At 41.0% G+C, this 12,298-nt stretch overlaps 1 protein-coding gene across 1 annotated transcript; it reads left to right on the forward strand.

Annotated features, from left to right (window-relative positions):
* Nucleotides 1–229: 229 nt before the first annotated feature.
* Nucleotides 230–12,129, forward strand: PNO1 (partner of NOB1 homolog). Its single transcript, XM_047851305.1, has 7 exons — nt 230–508; nt 747–896; nt 4,683–4,766; nt 5,185–5,245; nt 5,487–5,604; nt 10,930–11,000; nt 11,660–12,129. Exons 1-7 carry the CDS (start codon nt 302–304, stop codon nt 11,725–11,727), a joined length of 759 nt encoding a protein of 252 aa, XP_047707261.1. The 5' UTR covers nt 230–301; the 3' UTR covers nt 11,728–12,129.
* The last annotated feature ends 169 nt before the right edge of the window (nt 12,130–12,298 follow it).

The following is a 12,298-nucleotide window of genomic DNA, read 5'->3' on the forward strand; positions in this document are numbered from 1 at the left end:
GCTTATCGTCTTTACCTACTGCCTTTCGCACATACACATATTGGAGATTGCAAATGCGTCGGCTGGGAATGGCGGAGCCAGAGGGCACGACAGGAATCAGGCATATTTTAGGATATTCCCCCTTCCGGTCCAAAAAACGCACAAAATCCCGCTCCAGGGCCCCTCCGTGGGACTTCTTAGGAAAGTGGGCGGAGCCCTGGGGCTGGTTGGCGGACGCTGGACCCTGCGAGGTGCGCCTGCGCATTGTAGCGGTGCTCGCGTTCTGGCCGGAAGCACATGTTGGGGCTGAAGATTCCTGGGGATGGAAACGCAGATGGAGGCCCAGAGCGCGGGGGCCGAGGACGGCTTCACCCAAGTCACCCGCAAGGGTGGCCGGCGGGCGAAGAAACGGCAGGCTGAGCAGCTGTCCGCGGCGGGAGAGGGCGGGGACGCGGCCCGCATGGACACAGAGGAGGCCCGGCCCGCGAAGAGACCCGTTTTCCCGCCCCTCGCTGGGGATGGATTCCTGGTACTAGCGGGGACCGTGGGTGAGGAACGAGGCCGGGGCCAAAGTTGGACCTAGCCGGTGGCCTCTCGGTGATGTTAAAACTGCTGGGGCTCTTCCGTAGAGGGGTTCTTAGAGAACCGACTCTCCTGAACGAAGTTTAATTCGTTCAATTAAATCTTTTTGGGGAAGAGCTGTCATTTTGCAATGCCCATCTCCATCCTTCGAGACATCTCCCGAGTTGTGTGTTCGTTTATTGTAGAGTGGGAAAGAAGAAACAAGGAAAATTCCGGTCCCAGCTAACAGATACACGCCATTAAAAGAAAACTGGATGAAGATATTTACTCCTGTTGTAGAACATTTGGGACTTCAGATACGCTTTAACTTGAAATCGAGGAATGTAGAGATCAGGGTAAGGAGAATGTCAACCACTTCCAAATATGTTAGGGCTTCTCTCTCCTACAGGGATGAAAAGGAGTGAATAGGCTTTCCTTAGTGGGAGTTGTTTTGTTAAACGGTCGTCATGCAGTTTTCTAAAATAGTACAGTGAGCTGGAACTTCTTGAATGTCTTTGAAGTTTGCATTCAACATGTATATTAGTTGAATTCATAAGGTGGGCCTAAGGTCAGACCAAAATACTGGCCATGCCTGTACATGTATTTTATGATGTGTTCTGTGTTGAAATGAGAGAAGGTGGAGTAAAGAGGTTGTCATAAAAAGAAGTATGTAAATAAGGAACAAAAGTACATACTTGTACACACACACATATATTCATTTCATGGTGTCAGTTTGAAAGTTAATATTAATTGACTTTGGTCTTCTTTTCCTGGGTGCCAGTTTCGTATTAGAATCAATAACCAAAATTAATTCTATCTTCTGTTTTGAGGGTTCTTATACCGTCATCAGGACTGGTATAGGCTCATGTTGAGCTAGAATAATGCAGTAAAGCAGATGCACAGCTCTGAAGAGTTGCTAAAGTTTAAAATCTAGAACGTGGCGGTAGAACTCCTCTTTGTTCTCATTGTCACTTTCATGCAGGTTTTTGTAGCTTTGTGTGAGAACACCTTGTTTCCTTAAGGGTTTCCGTTGCTTCATTGCTTTAGATCTCCTTTCACCACCCCTTCCTGTGTGCCAGTGCCCGGACCACACTGCTTTTACTATGATATCCTAGTGTCTTCAAAATCTCTGAAGGGCAAAAGCTGTTTTTTGACCTAACCTGCCTTTTAAGTAGGAATTTAAGTCCTAACTCATCTCACCATCTCTTTGAACATATTTATGTCCATACTATTGGGGGCTTTGCTCTCTGAAGAAGGCCCTCTCCTCTGTACTCTTTTTTTTTTCCTGCCTCAATCCCAGTCATCTTTCAGAATCCAGCTCAAGAGCTTTCTCCTTTAGGATTGGCCTGTGTTGCAGTCGTCTCTTCAGAGCCTACACTCTTGCTGTGCTTGGCTGTCACATGTCCCAGCAGCATTAGTTTGGATTCCACTCACACTTGTTGGTCCTGCCGGAGGCCATAAACGTAGTGGTGCTTTAGCACGCACCACATCATATTAACCTTTAGGACAGCCCTGTGAAGTACTTAACAAATCCCCATCATTTAGATACAAGGAAACTGAGGGTCAAAGGAGTATGTTAGTTGGGGCCCCTGGGTGGCTTAGTTGGTTAAAGCATCTGACTTCAGCCCAGGTCATCATCTCAGGGCTCGTGGGTTTGACCCCTGTTAGTTCTGTGCTAACAGCACAGAGCCTGCTTCGGATCCTCTGTCTCCCTGTCTCTCTGCCCCTCCCCTACTCACACACTCTCTCTCTCTCAAAAATAAACAAACATTAAAAAAAAAGAGTATGTTAGTCAAAGTTCATTCACTAATAAGTGAATCTTGATGGGGGGGGGGGGTGGCTTTCAGGACCTCCCACTCTGACCTTTTTATTTTACAAATGAGAAAACTTAAGACCTGCAGCAAGAAGGGGACTTGCCCAAGATCACATACAGGATTGGAACTGGGGTCTGATTTTAAATGTGCCATTACACAACCTTGTAGAGTTTTAAATTTGTCAAATATGTGGTCTCAACTAAATTGTGAGTCTGTGTGGGAGAATAGAAGTGACAATTTTGGAATCAGACCTGTATTGGAATTCTACCTTTTTCACATTTTAGTACTTTAGTTTTCTCAAATGTAAAGGTTTTTATATTAATACTCAAGGTTGACATGAAGGTTAGAGCTGCTGTATGTAAAGCACCTTTGCAATGCATGTCATTTTCAGTGGTAGGAATTTTATGAATAGCAGCTATTTCTGCAATTATCCAGTAAAGCCTTTGAGGAAAAGATCCCTGCTTAAATCATTTTTGGTAGTTAGTACTGGAGTTAGTGCTTTGAGAAACATCAGTATATAATGACAGTTGAAGTCAGGAGATTAGATCAGAACTCCCAGGAAGACTGCATGCATTGAGGAAGAAGAGGACCAGCCTGGGCATTGACGGGATAGACCAGGGTCAGAGGTCCCTCAGCGTGTGGGCGTCTGGGCTGTGCCAGAGGGAATCTTGCAGTTTACCCCAGAGTGAGATCGCTCATGGAGTGTAGTCATTTGGCAGGATGGAACTACCCAGCTGTAAAGCTGGGAGCATTTTGTTTTGCAAGTTATTATTTTTTAATTTAAATTTTAGTTAACATACAGAGTAATATTGGTTTCAGGAGTAGAATTCTGTGATTCATCACTTTCATACAATACCTAGTACTCATAACAAGTACCCTCCTTAATGCCTATCACCTATCTATCCCATCTCCCACCCACCTCCCTCCATCAACCCTCAGGCAATTTGTTCTCTATTATTTATTAAGAGTTTCTTGTGGTTTGTTTCTCTTCTCTCCTCCCCTTCCCATATGTTCATCTGTTTTGTTTCTTATATTCTACATATGAATGAAATCATGGTATTTTGCCTTTCCCTGATTGACTTTTCTCACTTAACATAGTAGATTCTAGCTCCGTCTGCATTGTTGCAAATAGCAAGATTTCATTATTTCTGATGGCTGAGTAATGTTCCATCCCATTCATTTTTTTTATTTATTTATTTTGAGAGAGGGAGCACGCGTGTGAGTGGGACAGGGGCAAAGACAGAGAAAATCCCAAGTAGGCTCCACGCTGTTAGCACAGAACCCCACATGGGGCTAGATGTCATGAACTGTGAGATCATGACTGGAGCTAAAATCAAGAGTCAGACGTTTTAACCTACTGAGCCACCCAGGCACCCCTCTTCCATTGTATATATATATACCACATCTTCTTATCCACTTATCAGTCGATGAACCTTTGGGCTCTCTCCGTAGTTTGGCTATTATTGATATTGCTGCTGTAAACATTGGGGTGCATGTACACCTTCAAATATGTATTTTTGTATCCTTTGAGTAAATACCTAATAGTACACTTGCTGGATCATAAGGTAGTTCTATTTTTAGGGGTTTTTTTTTTTGTTTGTTTGTTTTTTTATGTTTGTTTATTTTTGAGAGAGAGAGAGAGAGAGAAACAGAGTGTGAGTGGGGGAGGGGCAGAGAGAGAGGGAGACACAGAATCCGAAGCAGGCTTCCAGGCTGTCAGCACAGAGCCCAACGCAGGGCTCGAACTCATGAACTGTGAGATCATGACCTATGCTGAAGTCGGCCGCTTAACCGACTGAGCCACCCAGGCGCCCCTATTTTTAGTTTTTTGAGGAATCTCCATACTGTTCTTCAGAGTGGCTGTACCAGTTTGATTCCCACCAGGAGTGCTAGAGGGTTCCCCTTTCTCTGTATCCTCACCAACACCTGTTGTTTCTTATTGTTTATATTAGTCATTCTGACAGGTGTGAGGTTGTATCTCATCATGGTTTTGATTTGTCTTTCCCTGATGATGGGCGATGTTGAGCATCTTTTCATGTATCTTGTCAGCCACGTGGATGTCTTCTTTGAAAAAGTGTCTATTCATGTCTTCTGCCCATTTCTTAACTGGGTTGTTTGTTTCTTGGATGTTAAGTTTGGTAAGTTCTTTATAGATTTTGGGTAAATTAAATGTAGTGCTGATCTGTCACCAAAAACTGGGTCGTAGAGAATATATTGGGGAAGGGTGGTGGTAAAGGAAATTTTAATAATGGGGAAGGTCAGTCCTAGTGTTTTGTTGGAATATTATCTCCAATCTTAATTTGTACCTTTTTTTTTTTTTTTTAACAGACTTGTAAAGAAACCAAGGATGTTAGTGCTCTGACAAAAGCAGCTGATTTTGTGAAAGCCTTTATTCTTGGGTTTCAGGTAGAGGTGAGTGATTTCATGACATCTGAAATAGGGGCTTAAATATAATATGAATGTTTCAATGGATTTGGGCTTTTTCGAAAAAAATTTGGGGGTTTTCTAGGTCTACAGTTGGTGAATTTTTTTTTTAATTTTTTTTTAACATTTATTTATTTTTGAGACAGAGAGAGACAGAGCATGAACGGGGGAGGGTCAGAGAGAGAGGGAGACACAGAATCTGAAACAGGCTCCGGGCTCTGAGCTGTCAGCCCAGAGCCCGACGCGGGGCCGGAACTCACGGACCGCGAGATCATGACCTGAGCCGAAGTCGGGCGCTCAACCGACTGAGCCACCCAGGCACCCCTACAGTTGGTGAATTTTAACTTAATAGTCATTCTCAGGTATCTAAATGAAGGGCTCCACAGCATTTATTTTTATGTTGTAGGATGCAGTTGCCCTCATTAGGTTGGATGACCTCTTCCTAGAGTCCTTTGAAATTACAGATGGTGAGTGTATGATGGTCTTTTCCTATTACTATTGTACTTTTGTATTGCTGACTTTGTATCATATGTGTCTCTTAGCTTTCTAATAGCATCATTTGACCTGTATTACTAGCAGGTTTTAAAAATAGACAATATATGTTTTGTGTCTTTTAGTAGGGAAATTTAGTTAATGATTAAAGTTCATTATGGAGTGGGTAGTGTACTGGATTGGCTTGCCTCCTGAGGTCTCGCTCCTCTCATTTAGTGAAGCCCCTAAAGGGAGACCACCTGTCAAGAGCAATAGGAAGAATCGCTGGCAAAGGAGGAAAAACCAAATTCACCATAGAGAATGTGACACGGACGCGGATAGTTTTGGCTGATGTGTAAGTATCTGATCTTGAGAAAATTATTGTCATAATTTATATTTGATCTTTTGCTGGTTTCAAGAAGCTATAAAGATTGTATTTTATCCATTATGTTGCCACTGAATCTTTGTCAGTATATGGTTCTGAATGAAATACATAGTTACTTTGAAAGCAGATTAAGTAGGTTGAGAAGATCTTAGAAATTTTAGCTTTTTTGTCAGCAATAAAGGAAATGTTTAGAATTACTGTTAAAAGAAGTTACTTGACGCGTGAAGATTTCAGTAGAATCTTAGGGGACTCTTTAATCAGTAGGAGAGGGCAAAGAGTAGGTGTTTTGAATGCCCTTGTGACTTTCTTTTTAAAGAATTATATGTAGATACTTTGTAAATAATGTAGAATTACATGGAAAGGTCCTCCCTAAAAGGACGGAGAGTGTTGCACATTGGATGAAAAACTAGAGAGCAGCTATCTGAACAGAAAGAAGATGAGACAGGCTTAAAGTAAGGGTGCAGGAAGTCAAGCTGGGATTAGCCCTGTCGGGGGTTGATGCTGCTGCAGTGCTGGGTCGGGGTTACTGGCAGATGGCTCGCAGATTATATAATGCCATGAAGTTAGGGAACGAAGCAGTTGACTGAGAGGAGGAGGGATCTGCCTGCTGCTAAACCCAGAAATAATTTTAATTTAAAATCATACTGTCTTTGCTCTAAACTCAGGGCCTCACTGTAATTTAGAATCTAAATTTTAGACTCTGTTTTACACTCGAGGGTTAATGGTAATACCACATTGGTGGCCCTCTTACTGGAAGACAGGTGTATTGTAATTTTGATCTTTGTGACGTGAGCCTGCAGTTGGGAGTATGGAGCCATGAGAAAAGCTTTTTTTGAACTAGGAATTTTAAAATGTTTTGAAACGTATACCACATTTGAAAGTATCCCATGTAGCCCTAAAAACTTTGTTAATTTAGAAATCTAAAAATGTAACTGATTTGGTAATCAAATTATGGGTACTGTGTTGTGTTAAATTTTAAGCATGTTTGTGTCACCTTAAAATGCACTATTGAACTAGCTTTTTTAACAGCTTTATTGCAGTATGATTTACATCCCTCCAAAATTACCTCTATTAGTATGCTGTTCAGTGAGTTTTGGGGCAGATCTGTAGTCTTATGATCCCACCTCATCCCAGGCAATCACTAATCTTTTTTTTTTTTTTTTTTATGTTTGTTTATTTGTGAGAGAGAGTGCGTATGCCACGTTAGAGCTGGGGAGGGGTACCGATGGGGGTGGGGGGGTGGGGAGGTGCTTACAGAGGATCCGAAGCTGGCTCAACAGAGCCTGATGAGAGCCCAATGCAGGGCTTGAACTCACAAACTGAGATCATGACCTGAGCCAAAATTTGATGCTTAACCAACTGGGCCGCCTAGGAGTCCCTGATCTACTTTCTGTTGTAGTTTTGCCTTTTCTAGAAATTTCTATGAATGGAAATACACAGTATGTGGTCTTTGTTGTATAGCGTCTTATAATTAGCATGCTGTTTTGAGTGTCTCCATTTTGTTGGGTGTGTCAGTAATTCCTTTTTATTGCCAAGTACTAATTATATGGATGTGTTGCATTTTGTTTATCCATTCACAGTTGGGCTGTTTTCAGTTTGGGGTTATTATGAATAGTGTTGCTGTTATTGAGTAACTTTTTATGTTTTTGTATTTTTGTTACAAACCGAATTACATACTACCTGAAATCAAAGAAATGCACTATCTTGAGTTTTCAGTATAAGTAGGCTAATTGGAAATCCACACGTTCAACAACTTATATTAATTATGATATAACCGTAAGGTGGACTAAGATGCACCTATGTTGTTTTTGATGAGTTGTCGATAATCTCGTAAAATACAGTATAACGTGAGCACGATAAACTAAAAACTATTCCAAATATATTCAGTATATTAGATGGCAAATAATGTTGCCTATATGTCCTGAGACCTGCATTCCATTCAGATCTTGCCCCGTTACTTTGGGAGCACAACTACTCACACTTCAAGTATTCTTGCTTTCTCTATTTCCTCACCTTTCTGCTCTGTCGTAAAGAATTTTTATTTTTATCAAACATACACATCTGTGAGCAAGCCCCAAATTTCTACCACCTACTTCCATTTCCCCTTCCTCAGAGGAACCAGTTTCAACTCTTTTAGCTAATTTTAAACTATTTATGCCCATATTTCCAAATATCTTGTTTATATACCAGCTTGATTTTTTTTTTCCAGATTCACTGTTGACTTTCTACCATGAAAGATGAAAATTTAGGTTTCTTTCATCCCTCTCCCCACCTCCACCCCCTGTACTCAAGCCTTCTCACATCCAGTTTGCTTCTCCCTCCCTATGTCCCCCATAAACTGGGGGTGCTGTAAGACTGGTGTTCAGTATTCCCTGAGTACAGAATCTCTGCTCACTGTATCATCAGCTGAACCAGGTGATATACTGTGATTCCTCTGTCCTTTACAATTCTGTTTTCACTTGAAAAAATAATTCCTTACCTGTGTGCTTTCTTAATATTCAGTAAAATTCAGTTAAAAAGCTGTCTGCTGTTGTATCTCTCCTTGGTGTATCTGGATTTAGCAAACGTTTGAGAAATCTCTTCTGGATCCTTCTTTTTCAGAAGCACTGGTACCCTCTCTGCCTGGCACCCAGCTGGCATCCTGGGTTCTCCTTTCAGCTTTGCCCCTTTGCTATTTGAATCCCTTGGTGTTGGATTCTTTTTGAGTACTTGTGGGTTTTTTTCTTCTTTGATACTTGTATATATTGCAAAATGATCACAATAAGTCTTGCAAAATGATCACAGTAAGTCTATTAACATCCGTTCATCAACACAGTTACAAATTTGTTTTTTCTTGTGTGATAATTTCTAAGATTTACTCTCAGCAGCTTTGCTTGTAGCACAGTATTATTGACTATCGCTGACATGCTCTACATTACATTCCAGGACTTAACTTATTTTATAACTGGAATTTATATGCTGTTTTGTGCTGTTTGATCCTCTTCACTCATTTCACCCACCCCCGAGTACTCCTTACTTTGGTGCTGTAGGTAGTCCAGAAGCAAGCTTATTAGCATAGGAAGAACATTTTTTGAGATCTTGTTTTGAAGATGTCCTGGCTGCTGGCCAACTATACAGTTCGTTCAGAACTCTGGAGACATTGCTACATCCTGGCTTTCAGTGTTGCTGTTGAGAAGTCCAAAGACATTTTGCTATCTGATTATTTTAGCTTCCTATCTGGGAGTTGTACTATCTTCTTAATCCATTGTGTTCTGAAATTTCATAGTGATATGTGTTAGTGTGGGTCTGTTTTTATTCATCGTACTGGACCCTTTCAAATTAGAAACTCGTTTTCTATAATGAAATTTTAGAAATTTCTTAGAAATTTTCTTGAACCGTTTTGGCTTTCCTTTTCTTTCCCCCACCCTATCTGGAATTCCTTTCTGTAACTCTGTCGTCTAATCCTTATGTTTAGTTTTCTTAACATCCTGCTGTTGATTCATGGGTACATGAAATGGCTTTTCTGATCTTACTGACTTGATTTTGTTTTGTTCTTGCGGTTTTCACTTTTTTCTCCCCACAGCCTCTGTTTCTGTAATGCTTTCTTCACCTTGCTGGTTGTAACTTCTACTTTTTGTATTAGATGGTCTTCTCGGATTCTGGTGATCCTCAGTGTTTGCCATATGTGTGAGGCAGTAAAGAGCAGACTGGAAGCCCTGAGCTCACAGGGGCCTGAGGGGGTGAGGGGGTAATGCTGGTTGACTGTAGGCTTCACTCAGGGTTACTGCCAGGCTGTTTCTTTGAGGAAGCCCTAATGTCTCTTTTAGTCTTTATTGGGCAGGGCAGGTTCCCCAGAGAAGCATTCTCCAGGCTCTTTGCTGCCAGACTTTGAAGCCTGGTTATGGAAGACAGTTGGAGGTCTCAACAATCAGTGTGCAGATATTTGCTTTGACATGTCCCTGTTTTTAACATGGTACTCCTACTTCAACTGTACCTGGTACCCCTGGTCCAGACATCATGTCTTTTACCTTTTCCAGGGAACAACCCCCACCCCCATAATTTCACCCATTACAGTGGGTGGTTGCCTGATTCCACGGAGTAGGGAAGAAAATCGGAGGATCATCTTGAACAGACTTTCACTTTTACCCCAATTTCAGAAATGCCTGAGTCTGTCTGGGCAAGAGGGTTCCTCTTGGTGTTCCCACTGCCAATTTTGGTGTCAGTTTACTGATATTTTTTGAAAGATGGGCTCAAAAAGACAAAACTATGTTGTCCATCTTGTTTGAGTCAGTCAGCCAGGAATACCCATTAGGAGGGTCTGAATGACCCTATGAATAAAGAAACTTAGATAACCTTTATTTTTTTTTTAATTTTTTTTAAACGTTTTATTTATTTTTGAGACAGAGACAGAGCATGAATGGGGCAGGGGCAGGGAGAGAGGGAGACACAGAATCGGAAGCAGGCTCCAGGCTCCAAGCCATCAGCCCAGAGCCCGACGCGGGCTCCAACTCACAGACCGCGAGATCATGACCTGAGCTGAAGTCAGACGCTTAACCGACTGAGCCACCCAGGCGCCCCTAAACTTAGATAACCTTTAGAAAGCTTTGCAGTTGAAACCCAAATATTTTGATTAAATACAGCGTTACTTGCATTTGTGGGTACTTAATAATCCCACCTCTGCCAGTGTGTAATCTTGGACAGGGTTTTTGTTTTTTTAATTCTTGTAAATTTACCTCATTTGTAAAATGGGAGTAAATTACCTAATAAAGCTCCTGTAAGGATTAAATGGGAACACATAGGGGCACCTGGGTGGCTCAGTCCGTTAAGCATCCAGCTTCGGCTTGGGTTATGATCTCACGGTTCATGGGTTCAAGCCCCATGTCGGGCTCTGTGCTGACAGCTCAGGCCTGGAGCCTGTCTTTGGATTCTGTGTCTCCCTCTCTCTCTGTATTCCTCCCCTGGTGTCTCTCTCCCCCCTCTCTCTCAAAAATTAAAAAAAAAAACAAAAAACATGGGAACACATAAAAGCATACACAGCACATAAAGGCACTCACTTGTTAGTAACCATCATTAACTAAGAATCTTAAATTCTTGGTTTCTTAAAAGTTTTTTTTTCTGATTTTTATTGGGATATAATTTACATACCATAATATTCCCCTTCAGAGTGGTTTTTAGTGCATTTAGAGTTGTGCGGCCATCACCACCTTCTTTATTTAGAGATCTGTATCTGTCATGATTTTCCGAAGTTTCTGGATTAGGGGGCTTCATTAAGGAAATGCTTTTTGTTGCTAACTTGTCTCACATTCTCTCTTGCAGGAAAGTTCACATCCTTGGCTCTTTCCAGAACATCAAGATGGCAAGAACTGCCATATGCAACCTTATCCTGGGTAACAGCAATTTATTCCTTGGGTGTGTTCTCTGGAAAGAAAAGAATAGGGAATTTAGAACTCAAACCACATTTGCAAATCAGTGTAGGTGAAGGCTAATGTTAAAGATAGCAAGTAGAAATGGGGGTTGGCAAATGTGGACCTAAAGAAAAAAGGAGTATTTTTGCTTGGATTCTGTTTGCTAGAGAAGATACAGGGTTTGTTGGATTATATTGCTTAAATCTTTGCTGCTTTCCCCTGAGGTGCAGTGAAAAGCCCTTCCAGAATAGTAGGCAACATGTTTTAGGTTTCAATAAAAAAAAAGAGCTGCTGGTCACCATCAATTTAATTGACACACTTAGTCCTATTTTCAAGCTGTGCAGCAAAGTTTGCAGCAAAGCAAACTTCTGTTAAGAGTTACAGGATTGTAGTAGCTTGCTCTAGATGGGATTTTCCATCAGTACCCAGATCTGATTGACCAGCTTCTTTTTGAAACAGGTTGGTGCCTTTGACTCAGGATTTAAAATGTTTTTGGAGGATATTTGGGTATGGTTTACAGTTCTCTTGTTGGTTTAAGAGCGATCCACTGGAAAATGTTCTTTTTAGAGTTGTAGACTGCTTTCCATGTAGCTTCTGTATGTGGGTATATTTGTATAGATAACGTTTATTTTCCTCTGCAGGAAATCCTCCATCAAAGGTTTATGGCAATATCCGAGCCGTGGCTAGCAGAGCAGCAGATCGGTTCTGATTTCAAATCAAGAGACTTTTTATCTTGTCTTTGGACTCTAGAGAAAAAGCCTTCTCCTCCACATGTGGTCACAAGAAACCATGTGAAGAGTATTCCAGTCACTCTAAGCCTTCATCACTTCTGTTCTCACAGCCAGAAGCATAAACAGAAAGGAAAGGTTTGGTAATACAGCAGCTTTGAGGATAATTTCCATATCTGAATTTGGCACACTATACTTACACATTATAATTTATTACTTCATTTTCAATAAAAGATTTGCATTGTTTATGATTCTTCTAGGAGGGAAACTTCTGGTTTAAACAGTACTGTATGAACTTACCAACTTATTTATAAATTTATAACTTTTTATAAATTTATAAACATTTGTCTATGGAGTGTAATTAAAAAAATCATCGCACAAAACCGTTCTGAATCATGACCCTTAATACTAGGTAGTATGTGGGTTTTTTAGAATCATAGAAGCAGCAGTTCAAAGATAACTGTAGTGAACAAAGGCAGGCTAGCTAGTCTTTGTACCTATTTTGTAGTTTATAAAATTAAAAACATCACAAAGTTGATGAAGAAAGAACTT

This window comes from Prionailurus viverrinus, chromosome A3 (genome assembly GCF_022837055.1).
Source record: "Prionailurus viverrinus isolate Anna chromosome A3, UM_Priviv_1.0, whole genome shotgun sequence".
Lineage (NCBI taxonomy): Eukaryota > Metazoa > Chordata > Mammalia > Carnivora > Felidae > Prionailurus > Prionailurus viverrinus.